General features: G+C 38.4%; 2 protein-coding genes across 2 annotated transcripts; one reads left to right on the forward strand and one right to left on the reverse strand.

The window, feature by feature from the left end:
- Positions 1-118: 118 nt before the first annotated feature.
- armc1l (armadillo repeat containing 1, like) lies at positions 119-2,630 on the reverse strand. Its single transcript, XM_085372641.1, has 6 exons — positions 2,478-2,630; positions 1,288-1,379; positions 900-1,068; positions 698-811; positions 421-495; positions 119-313 (listed from the first exon to the last, which is right to left on the reverse strand). The coding sequence occupies exons 1-6, from the start codon at positions 2,628-2,630 to the stop codon at positions 119-121; spliced, it is 798 nt and encodes a 265-aa protein (XP_085228767.1).
- Positions 2,631-4,166: 1,536 nt separating this feature from the next.
- Positions 4,167-6,712, forward strand: mtfr2 (mitochondrial fission regulator 2). Its single transcript, XM_085373285.1, has 7 exons — positions 4,167-4,238; positions 4,386-4,490; positions 5,215-5,339; positions 5,577-5,785; positions 5,896-6,181; positions 6,366-6,546; positions 6,659-6,712. The coding sequence occupies exons 1-7, from the start codon at positions 4,167-4,169 to the stop codon at positions 6,710-6,712; spliced, it is 1,032 nt and encodes a 343-aa protein (XP_085229411.1).
- Positions 6,713-12,730: the final 6,018 nt, after the last annotated feature.

Below are 12,730 nucleotides of genomic sequence, written 5' to 3' on the forward strand. Positions count from 1 at the left end.
CTGAAATGCTGACTTTACAGTAGAAGCCAGGACTCAGCTGTGGTTTCTCACAACAAGTAATGTCCATCCAAGTTAAATACACTGGAATGAGTCTTAAAAGCACCTCCCTGTGACTGATTCACCAGTAAAATGTTTTTGTGAGGAAACTGGCAGCAGCGTTGAGCCAGCTACCGCTGGAATCTTCCTTGGCTGTGGTGCGGGAAATTGCTCGATCGACCTCCCTCACAGGGCTCTCCTCTTCTTCTGGGAGGTAATCCGGCAGGGCTGAGTTTTGAGGCACATCCACTCCAGATGATTTCAAAGGAATATAAACCTGAAGACAATGTTATTTAAAAAACAAACAAATTCATAGTTAAACTTTAACTTACACTTCCATATCCTAATATTCTTTACTGAAAGTATATTCAAGTATCCAAGCACCTCTTCTCCTGCCTCATTCTTTATCACTTGTTGGGCCGACAACACCTTAGTGCCAGCGATGGCTGTTGCCAGACTCTGCAAATGGGACATCAGGGAAGAGTGTGAGGTTAATGAAAAATTACCTTTTCTTAAAAATGGTACAATTTCTAATTTTAAACATTTGATATGTTCTATTGTGAATAAAATGTGGTTTTACTGGACTTTATTTTCATTTTACACAGCATCCCAACTTTGTTGGTAAAATGTTGGGTTGTAAATGTTTGTCTTTGCTTGTTACCTCAGTGGGCAGGTCTGAACGGATGCGAACAGTACATCTCTTGGATGCCATTTGGAAAGTGAAGCTTATCACTCCTTTGACCTTCAGAAGAGCTTCCTCGCACAAACCTCGATGCTTAATGACAGAGAGATTACATAATTAAACTTACTGGTGATTATAATAGCTACATAAATGAACTGTATGTAAAAAGCAGTCGACTTACAGAGCTGTCCAAGCCCTGTATGTGCAGAGTGATGGACTTGGCCTTCTTGTTGGAAGAATTGAGAAAGAACTGGGGTTTCTTTCTTCTCTCAGGCGGAGGATTAGCAGGTGCATTGAGAATATCGTAAACTTCCTTGGCCAAAGAGGTGATATCAACAGAGAGACCATCTCTGTATGGAGAAAGGTTATATTTAATCATGTGCTTTGGAGGTGTGAACACTCACCTTCATTACAAACTTATAACTATGTTATTATGCAAAAAAAAAACGGCACAGAATTTATGCATTGAAAAAGCAGCCAAGTATCACTGTAAATTTTACATAGCCACATTAAAATGCAAATGAAATAATGTGTTCATTCACAGGTAAAAGTAACCATGGGTGTGTCACCTTGCCAAAAGATTCTCCAAGCTCACCATCATACCCAGTTCATTCTTCATGGTGGGGATGTTGGTAGATAACTCAGCCAAGTAACGTAGGGTCTGAGGACAAAATAGCACAGAAGGGATTTATATACAGCCATGCTTACAGTTCAGCGACACAACAGTGGTATTATCAGTGCACATCAACTTTAGATTAAGTATCATATCACCCATTTCACATGCTTCATATAACCTGCACATAATATAGATTACAGGAGACTTTTCTCCCCCAAGGAATTAAGCAAGTATACTTAATAGGCATGGATGGGTCACCTCTAAGTAATCACATTTATGTTTTGCTTTCAGAAAGGCTCACAGTGTGGGGGTTTAAACCTTCACATAACACATCAAAGATTCCTTCTTTAGGACCATGAGGAGACAAATCCCTGAGAGGGCTGAATTAGGAAGATCAACCACTGTAAAAATCACATTATGAGCTTTAAAAACCTTCTTTAATTGGTAATAAGACTGGAAAACATGGAAAATATGTCTTTTAAATGATGCACAGTGGTGTAGTGATTAGCGCCACATCTCACAGCTAGAAGGTCCTAGGTTCAAATCCATCTGTCACGTTCTGTGTAGAGTTTGCATTAGCTATTTGCTGATGCACTGCCATTTAAAAATGAAAATGTAAAACAGCAGTTTGTCCATTAGATGGCACTCTGCTAAAAGGAAAGTTGCCTTTTAGCAATATGTTAACAGGGAATATAATCTTTGGAATATCACAAACAGGAGCCAGTCGGATCTGAGCAGAGCTGAAGTAGAGCGTAAAGAAGTTAACAAACAGCTGCCCATAACATTGTGTGTGTTTGAAAGAAAGAAAAGTGCTTGCTATATTGAAATATCAGACTTCTAAATCTCCAAATATTCTGTCTTACAAATCCTACATCTAATTAATAGGCAATTCTAAATTGGCTGTGAATGTGAGCATGAACATTTGTCACTATGTTTAGTCCTGCCACACAATAGATATGTCCACGGTGTACCCTGCCTTTAGTCTTATGACAGCTGGATAGGCTCCAGCCCAGCCTTGACCCAATGATGAAAGCTTTCACCTTCACTGGTCTCTCTCTTAAAAACAGAAAGCAACCTAATGTTATTAAAACTATGTAACTAATTGAAATTCAGAAATAATCTGAATCCCGTCCAATAACATACCTGTAGAGTTGCAAAAAGGACATCTGGGTTCTGGTGGTCCAGGAAGAGAACCAACCCAGGGAGACAGCCCTGATCCTGGACTATCACGTCGCGGTTCTGGGGCTCAGAAGCCAAGTCCCGGAGCTGACTCACCACCGACAGTGCATCCATCATCTTTAACAACTTTATCGGACTGTGAAAAACATTTACAAAGGAGTTAGTCATTCTCAACGTTTGGCATGTGGTGGACAAAATATCTACTTAAGAGTGTTAGGTAAAAGACGTGCGGCTGTTGAATAGCTTTTCCTATCCCAAAACTGTCCGGTGTGAGGTCATACTACAATTCCTAATGAATGTTTCAAAACTACCAACATTGTCAAACATACAGGCCGGATTAATGTTAACAAGTCAAGCAGCTACGCTGCCGTTGAGAATGTGGCTAGCCAAAGAAGCTAGCTAACTACTTTAGGAGAAAAGGCTAAATAAACTTAACAAAAAATATTTCCTCTTTTTTCGCTCCATCTTCATAACCAGATATTGGGGAATCACTTTAACTGCTATTCTATTAAAATATATCACAGTTATAATTAAACTGTAGTTTTGTAGCTAAATGTTTCTTACCCAGGGCAGAAGCAGCTCGTGCACAAATACAAATTTGGTGCAATCACCCGATTGGTCGACTAGCCTCCGCTTACGCCGCAAAGTCGCCCACCCCTATTGGCTGCTCTTACTACTTCTGTATCCACAGCCAACCAGAAGACGTCTCGCTGCTGCAGCGTTATTTGACTTTACAGACTCCTTTTAATCTGAACGCGTGAGCGAAAAAAGGGAAGCTGCAGATTCTCGGTGAATATCATTTAGTTTACAGTATCGTCTGGGAACATGGCTTGGGAGAAATGTAGCTGCTAATTCACGTTTTGACGGTAAGTGCGACTATATGTTTTTTTTTCTTTTTATCGTGTAAAATCCCGGAGGTGTCATGCACGTTAATTTTGATGATCCACGCAGCTTTTCCACTGCGGTGCCTCTCTGCCCCCACTGCTCAGAACGGCAGGACACTGTGTAACTTACACCTAAAGTCAGCCATGCTCTCTCCAGTGTGCTGGTACACTGAGAGATTGCTGCCGAATCAACATCCAGTAGTAGAGACCGACATTTGTCTCTGAGCATCAGTGATGGCAGCAACCGACCGTTGGCTGCACTTACTTTCATTTTGCTGTTGTAGGTTGTGTCCTGGTCATTCTCGTATGGGTTTAACGTTTTTCTGACCTTGACAATTCCAATGTTTAACTCTAACTGTCTGAAGCTACTTTGTTATCAATACAAACCTATGCATTCGTTATATTTTAAACTCTGTAAGTCTATAGGTTTGAGAGTCGTGGTGTTTCCTCTGCAGAGAAGTGGCAGATGAAGGAATCGGTGGTCACAGATTATCAGATTACTATAGTCATTATCATCATTATTGTTATTATTTTCCTAGTATCAATATTTGAACCATTATTTGTTTGTTGGTTTCATATGTGATTTTTACTGTGAGGCATTATCTTACTTTACGTATGTGTTATTTTTGGGTTTTTTGTTCTTGTTGTTTTGTTTCAGGTTTCAAGCATGTGACTTAGACCCATCCTTTCTGTGTTGGCCTCCCACCAAGACACTCAGCAGAAAGCAGAGCTTTGCAGTCATCAGCTGGTGCAAGAAAACATCCTTCCAATGTCCCTAGCAGAGGATGTTCTTTATGTGCTGCGCATCGTCCTGGAGTACTTTGGTGTTCCTCCAGACGTGGTATGTGCACAGACGCACTTGTGTCATTCTTTTGTTTTGCAATACTCAAACTCCTGAGGCATCCGTGGGTTGCTTGAATCAGTGAACTGTTAAATCTGACGTTGCGACATTATGTTTCTGTCTTGTCTGTGTCATCGTGCATTTTAGCTGGTTCCAGTGTGGAATAGTCCGCTGTGCGGTCAGTATCGCAGCATTGTGCGGATGATTGGATCAAATCTCCCACTGACACCGACACCACGTGTCCAGTTTCAGGTATTGTACAATCTGTGTTTTACAAAACATGTTTGACTTTACCCAGTCAGCACTGCTGGCTAAATGAGTCCATACACTTGCATGCACGGTTGCATATAATATACAACACAAATGGCTATTTGCAATGAAAACAATACATTTCTCTTGTACATGCATAAAACAATCAAGAGCTGCAGTTGATAAGGGTGACCACATTTTGATTTCCAAAAAAGAGGACACTTGGCTCAGTCATGAAGAACTTGCTTAAAGAAACATATTTAACATATTTAAACGATGCCTTCTCTGTGCGGTTAATGAATTGTAAACTATGTCATATAGGCTTTTACAAGTCAACAAGTGCAAAAAAAACTTGAATTAAATAATGGTACAGAAATAATGCCTCATACCTGCCTCAACAATAATAGCAGTCTGTGTCCCCACACTACAGACTTCTTTTCTATCTTAAAGAGGAGCTGCAGCTTTTGGCACTTGTGCATTGACTTCATTTTCCAGCCCTGGAGCTTTCCTCTTGCTTTGCTGGTGGACTTGGTGGGCTTTAAGGAAATATAAGAGGAATGACCACCCATACTGTCTCTAATTGTCCTTGTCTGCAATAGAATATAATCAAGGCTTCACTATGAAAAGAAGTTAATGTTATCATAACTGTTTTTAGAATCTCTTGACTCTTATTTCTCTTGTGTACTCGTTTACAGCGTGTAATCCCTCCTTATCCTTGTCTCCTCAGGTCGCTTTGCTCGGCCATAGGCACCATGAATATATCGAGCCCATTGTGGACACACCAGCCATCCCTTCCTTTGCTGATGTCATGTGGGTGTTTGAGGATGAGGGTGACAGCTGTGCTAAAACGAGGTAAAAACAAAAATGACACAGCACAGATAAAATCACCCTCCCTGCAACCCTGAATTCCATAAAAGTAAACATACAAATTCACTCATTAGGCAGTCTTGTTGGATGTGATTAATGTCACTGCATTTACACAGAATCTTACCTTTTTATGTTTGTGAGATGAAAGGACAGCATTGATCATTCTGTCCAGACAACTGTAAGACATTAAATTAATATACGAATGATGTGGGGTCTCCGTAGGAACCACCTACCTCCAGTAAGGCGAAGTACTGTAAATCAAGATGTGATGAGATGTCCAGAACCAGCATTCATACGAGCTCAGAGAGGAGGGCCACCTGTAAGACAGACGCCTGATTCAGAAGCTCTGAAGAAGATCACAGCGCTGGAGAGTGAGCTGCTGAAACTGCGAGCTCAGATTGCTTTGATAGTTACTGCTGCTCCAGCCTCAGGTACACAATGTGTTTGTCTTTGTCCCATTTTTCAAGATGCTTTCATCTTCTCAGAACACCAACCGAGTGTTTCTTTCTTTTTTCTTGTTTTATTTTTCATCGTGTTTTAGGTCTGGTTGAATCCCCAAATGAGCCTGCCTCACCTGGGATTTCCCTTTCCCATCCACTTCCAGCGCTCACCTCCACACCTCGCCATGTGGCTCCTCCTCCTCCTCCTCCACCACCACCCCCTCCTCCTCCCTGCCCTAGCATTTTCACTGGGTCAAAGGAAAGGAAGGATGAGAAAGATCTCGATAAGGGTCACCAGAGGACCAAGGGGTCTGAAAATAAAGGGATGCCCTCCATGCTGGATGTTCTAAAGGACTTAAATCATGTTAAACTGCGCTCAGTGAAGAGGTAAATATGCAGATTTAAAGAAAACTAATCATTAAAAATGTAACTCTTTATATCTGAAGCTGCAGAATGCTTTCTTCATTGCACCAGTAGTTCAGCATCCTGGCGTTTCCTGCTTGTTTTCCTGTAATTTGAAGTAGATCTTTCCCCCCCCCACCTAACAAAGCATATTCATTCTGTTTTGCAGATCTCCAGGGGGCAAACCAGTTAGGAGGCGCAGTAAAGGAGGTACGGCATTGCTTAATGACCCGGCAGCTCTGATTGCTGAAGCACTGAAGAAAAAGTTCACCCATCTCCGCCACAACACTTCCTCTGACAAAGAGAACTCCCTTGAACTCTCACCTTTCGGCAGTCCTGAGTCACCTAAGGTTTGTTTTCCATAGATGCGCTGAGATCTTTGAGAAGTTAAAAAATGTTATCCATCCCCTATGATGATGTGCTTGAAGGAGAGTTCCTAACCTGACACCTCTTCTGTTGCAGGTTCCTCACCCCCCTCGGCGAAGTCGGGGACACCGCCACCTGTTACATCATTAAAGAGTGACATCAGCATCAACAGCTCCTACAGATGTGCCTCACAGCGGATTACTACTGCAGCTACTGACTTGTGTTTTTGCTTGTCCTTACTTTGTCTTATTATGGACTACAATGTGCTTGTCTCTGTGTCTGTTGGGATTTTAAATGTGCTAACTATGTTAAAATGTGTATGTTTCTAAGCTGCTGTAAACAAAGGGGTTTGTACACAAAGGTTTTTTTTGTCATTGGATTCTTAACTGTTTTAACTGTTCTTAGCAATATGTTTGTGCAAACCACCTTTTAAAGCAAATAATATAATGAATTTCAGGTAAGCGGTGCAGCTTGCCTGCATTAATGTTTCACTTTGTGAGCCCTACCTTCTTACCTCAACCAAGTGAAATCTGTAAGAGTGGATTCTGAGATTCATAGAGCTCTATTCTATGCAACTGTTAGCAGGATATTTCTATTTTATTAAAGAGTTAAAGTGCACTGATGAAAGTGTTGTTATCTTAATTTTTCAATTTATAACAGACTTTATACAGTTTTCTCAGACAGGCATGAACATTTTCGCACTTTTCTCTCTTGTTTAAGCCATCTCAAAGTTCAAACCTTGTTGAAAAATCAGTGCAGTATTATAGAATGAAATCGAAGGCACCCGCAGGTGACAACATTTAGTCGACATTGTCTGTTTGTTGCGGAGAAAACATACAGTACAGCACTTCAGAGTCACACTGCTAGCGATCGAAGATTTATGTAACTTGACATTGATTGAAATGGTCAACAGCCAATTAGGACGCAGAACACAATGCACAGTAAAAAAAAAAAAAATGCAATATTGCACAAAATTAAAATCCGCAAAACAGCGAGGCCGCGAAAGGTGAACCACGTTATAGCGAGGGACAACTGTACACTACAATTTCGGCCTCTTTAGGTTTCTACTGGCATGCATTTGACAGGGGCAGTAGCAATATTTTGGAAAGGGAAACCTCTCACACACTCATAAGAGGAAGCTGCTTACTTTTTCCTGGCACTGCATCTTCCACAGGTTACACACAGTGACACTGATTGACCAATAATGACAGTGTAACACAAAAAAATGTTCATTACAATAGAAATCCTGCTAGTAATTGTCAGCTTATAGTCAGTTTTACTGTCATTTATTTAGGATGCCTTGTTATCTTCTTCTCTTTTCTCACTTTCTTAATCAACATTTCATACTTGTCAGTATTATGAAGTATTTGCTCTGACTGATTACGTAGGATCCCAAAAGACTTCATTCTTCTCACTGAATTTATGTCAATCTAATTCTTGACATTTTGACGCCTTAGATATTATGGACACCTGAAATAAATTACACCTGTTCAAAAAAACAAAAAACTGGATTACACAAACATATTTCATATTTCACCAGCAGGTTGGATGTCTGTTTATTTTTGGAGATAAGAAAGAAATGTGCTGAATGATATTTCTCTCTGTGGTAAAAATGCATAATTTTGATACTTTTCATATAATCTGATATTTGTAGTGGTATTGTGACTTCCCTAGAATCTGAGACATTCAGCTCAGCCAGCTAAATGACATTTTGGCCCACAATCTTATATGTTCCTCAGTTTTCAGTTGATGCAAAGGAGAACATTGTGAAACACAGGTTCATTACACTAACCCAAGTCCACTAGGGAGACCATATTGAGAATGGTGAACACACAAAACACAGATGCCAATGAGTAGAGGGCATCAGGACTATTCTTTGGTCTTACACAAGTCAGTAAACACTGGAACAACTGCTAACTGTGCTCCTCTGGATACTCTCCTGAGTTGAAGAATACTTTTGAAGGACTGCTGTCTGGTCATTGAGCTTTACTACTTTGCTATGGAACATTTTAGTAATTTTTCTGTTACAACTTAACATGCTTGTGGTGTTACACTAGAATTACAGAATTATGTTTTTGAGTTTTGCCTTAAATTACAGTTCAAACAAGTGTGTCACAAACTTTCTGTGTTAAGTGGAAGTGCACGTTTGTAATTGTGCAATGCTTAAAAAAATTGATTTAAAGAAGTATGGTTTTGTTATTGTACCGCTTTTAAAATGTTTCAATATTTTAGATATTTTTGTTTAAAGTACAAGGATTTACAAAATCCCTTTATCATTGACAGAAGTCATCTTGCCTATAGACCAATACATATTTTTTAAGGTGGTCATTCAGCCAATGTTAAGAAAATTTCCTGCTTGACCTTTTCTAATTTGCATAAAGATTTTGTCGTGTTTGAACATAATCAGTACTGTGAAATTTTAGGTTCGCATCAATAATATCATATCAGTTTTATTTTTTTGGAAAAACTTTCCACTGACCCACTTTCAGGTCTTCTTTAAGAACACATCAATGTTCAGTATTTGAACATAAATATTTCAAACTCCATTAAAGATAAAAGTCTGTATTTTCTCTTGTTGTTTTTTACCATCAAGTTTTGGCTAGTTAAAATATGAAAAAAAAAGTCCAATGTTTGTTCACAGCAATTTAATTTCTGAATGATATGTAGTTGAATTTTACAATACCAAAAAATAAACCATATAGAATACTTGTCACAAAAAAAGGGGAAAAAATGCATATCAGATGCTATATATGGCAATGCTTGAAAATGAACATCTCAAAAACTGTACTCAAATTAGAATAAAAATAATAATCTATTTAAATTTCTAGAACATTCTCCAATTTGCAATAGACATATTATGGTTCAGTTTGGACATATATATTGGAGCATCTAATTTTTTATTACCATTGGCCTACCCTTGGTAAGCTTAAGTTCCCAAAAGAAAAGTATTTTATTTGAGTTTTACTACTGTGATTCAGATTTATAAAGGGGTTTATAAAATAGCATAAAAAACATAATTAATTTGAGCTGGGTTAGAGATTATTTTTCCTGATTGGTCCCAAATCTGTGTAATGTCTTTACACTGTGTAATGTCTTTAAAATTTGTACAAAATATGTAATATGTACTATGTAATTTTAGTTTCATATATCAAGTACTTTTCAAGATATATTCTTGTGAAAAAAGGTCCGTCAACCCGCTTTAAAGCCAACAGGAAGAAATTAGCTGCTGCATTAAAAAAAATTGACTTCTACTTGCTTTTATAGTAACACTTGATTACAGCAGCTTAGGGTTTGAGAAATGAAATTTACAAAATTATCTAAAAAAAAGACAAAAACCAAATTGTTGCAGGATCAACTGTAATTGCCCAAGCAGAAATGTTATGATTGTCATCCTCTTCTTTCACTGTGAGAAATACAAAACAGAAAAAAGAAACATCATACATTGTTTATATATAGTCAGATACATAAATAATTGAAAAGCCACCAAATACAATCAGGAGTATCCCTTATTCCATACATCCATTCATCCATAGCTTTAATTCACAGCAAAAATATTGCATTAACTTTTGTAGAAATTAAAGCCATTTATACACAACCCAAAGGAGTTTCCAAATCAGTCTGGTTCATTCTTAAAAAAAGATGTGCACTGACCCAGTCAGTAACACCCAAAGGCCTGGAAGACCACAGAATACAAGTGGGTGATCACAGAATTTTCTGTGGTTAAGAAAAACAATGTCACAACATTGAACTAAGTGAAGAACACTCTTTAGGAGTTACATGTATAACTGTCAAAATCTACAATCATGCGACACCTTCACGAAGTAAAATAGAGACAGTTTATAACAAGGAAGGAATCTCTTGTTACAATAAAGAACAGGTAGACCAGATTAGACTTTGCCAGAAAACATTTATATGGGCCTCCACAGTTCTGAAAAAAAGAAAAGGAAAAAAAAACATGTGTTCGGGCAGATGAAACCAATAATGATCTGTACCGGAATTACTAAGAAGCATCCAAAGGATGTTTGCCTATGAAACATGGTTGAGGCAGTGTTATGGTATGCATGGTTCTCAGTGGAACCCAGCCACTAATTTATATTGATTTATTAAGCCAAATGCAGCAAAACTGATGGAGCAGTGCTTAATGGTGCCATTGGATAGTGATCCAAAGCAAATGCAACAGCTGCCAAAGATTTTCTAAAGGCAAAGAAATGAGAAATTCTTTAATGGTCAAGCGAACCTGATCTCAACCTAACAGAGTAGCTTTTCAGTTACTGAATACAAAACTGAAGGTAGAGAGACCCACAAACAAGCAGCAACTAAAGATGGCTAGATAATATGAGACACAAATTGTCATGATCCTGGGTCCTTTTGACCCAGCGTTTTGTGTTTTCTGTTATTGTGATTTTGGTTCTGTTCTTCCTCTGTTTAGTGTTTATTCGGTTCTGCCCATGTATTCCTGTGTTAAGTCCATGTTTCTTAGTCCGTGTCCTTGCATGTGTAAGTTCCTGTTTTATTGAGAAGGTCTCTGTCTTATGTCAGTGTGTTCTATTTACGTTTCCCCTGCCTCGTCAGCTGTTATATCTTTCAGGTGTGTTCCCCTCCTGTTTCCCATCCCCTGATTCCTGGCGCGTGTATTTATAGTGTGTGTTACCTCGTCCTTGTTGCTGGTTCGTCTGTGTTATTTGGCGTTTTCGTGTCTGTGAATCTCCTGCCGTCATCCTGTGAATTCTCCCTACAAGTTGCTTTCTCTCGTGTTCAGGTTTGGTGTTTAGGTTTTAGTTTTCTCAGTGTAGTTTGTCTAAGTTCGGTTTCTCGCCACACTCTCCTTTTGTTTGTTATCACTCGAGTTTTGTGTCAATAAAGCCCTCTCATTTCACTGCATATCCGTATCTTGGGTCCTTTGATAAATTCACACGGCTTGCCCCGGCAACCCGTGACAGAAATTCCTTTGGGGTTGCATCAGGAAGGCTATCCAGCATAAAAATCTGTGAAATAAAAAATGGAGTACCCTCTGTTGAATCAGGGAGTGGCCAAAAGTAGCTATAGGATTTCTTGAAATAATTCTAAAATAATTTATTTAGACTGATATGTATTACCAATTACTTTTTGGTGGAGATTGTGTCATTGTACAAATACGTACTTTACCCAGCTGGATTTATAATTTTGCAATCTAATCTTTCTTTTACAAGCTTTTACAAATGTTGGTTTCATCTGTCTAAACAGTGTTATTTCAAAACTGGGCAGTCTTTCTTGAAATGTTTTTCAGCAAAGTCTAATCTGGTCCTTTTGTTCATGAGGTTAGGAAAAATATCTTGGGGTAAACCCTCATACAGCATCACATTCACTAAGTTGTCTAGTGATTATAGACTCAACAAAAATATTCCACATGTTGTGAATGTTGATAAAGGATTTTTCTTTGTTATTACATTTTTGATTTAGACACTCCTGAAAGTTTCTACTCTGGTCAAGAATTCTCATTAACAGCTTCCAAATCCAAATCCAAGTCACATCTTTATGACTTAACTTCATATCCATTAGTTTACAAAGTTGAAACTAAGCAAAAGGTGTTACTTATGCAAAAACATGGATCCGACATTCCACAACAGCTTCCAAATCCAAATCCAAGTCACATCTTTATGACTTAACTTCATATCCATTAGTTTACAAAGTTGAAACTAAGCAAAAGGTGTTACTTATGCAAAAACATGGATCCGACATTCCACAACTGTCATAATGAAGTTCTTTAAGTATGTTTACGGGTGAATTTGTTTTGAGTCTGAATTTTAAAAAGGGCATTGCAAGAAAAACAACTGAAGTTTTGCTTGATCTAAAAAAATGTTTTACCTTTTGGTATGCTGAACCTTTTAGTCTATCTCCATTGGGGTGACGTCGTCATCCATGGAGGAGACAAATGGTCCAGCGGCACTGAATGGAAAATAAAGGCAAATGCATAAACCACAACACCTGTTTATTTAAGCAGTGGCAATAACAGTATGTTGTAAATTAATTTTTAAACAGTACATAATGGAACTTGCTTACAATTAAAAATTAAATGTCTAGTCTATTCTACAAAGCAGAATTCAAAGCTTATTGTAAGCTGTTAAATCTGCTTAATTCTGCAGAGTATTTTAAGCTTACTAGTTTTCTACTTTTCTACTAGTTTATACT

The sequence above is a fragment of the Diplotaxodon limnothrissa genome, linkage group LG15 (genome assembly GCF_057381915.1).
Source record: "Diplotaxodon limnothrissa isolate DT_005_m linkage group LG15, D_limnothrissa_male_GT1.1, whole genome shotgun sequence".
In the NCBI taxonomy this organism is placed as follows: domain Eukaryota; kingdom Metazoa; phylum Chordata; class Actinopteri; order Cichliformes; family Cichlidae; genus Diplotaxodon; species Diplotaxodon limnothrissa.

Coding starts and splice junctions, on each gene's coding strand:
- armc1l (XM_085372641.1), bottom strand. CDS start 2,630: ATGATGGATGCACTGTCGGTGGTGAGTCAGCTCCGGGACTTGGCTTCT. Junction 1,380..2,477: donor TCCTTTTTGCAACTCTACAG/GTATGTTATTGG, acceptor TTTTGTCCTCAG/ACCCTACGTTACTTGGCTGA. Junction 812..899: donor TACAGGGCTTGGACAGCTCT/GTAAGTCGACTG, acceptor TCTGTCATTAAG/CATCGAGGTTTGTGCGAGGA.
- mtfr2 (XM_085373285.1), top strand. CDS start 4,167: ATGTCCCTAGCAGAGGATGTTCTTTATGTGCTGCGCATCGTCCTGGAG. Junction 4,239..4,385: donor TTGGTGTTCCTCCAGACGTG/GTATGTGCACAG, acceptor CGTGCATTTTAG/CTGGTTCCAGTGTGGAATAG. Junction 6,547..6,658: donor GCAGTCCTGAGTCACCTAAG/GTTTGTTTTCCA, acceptor CTTCTGTTGCAG/GTTCCTCACCCCCCTCGGCG.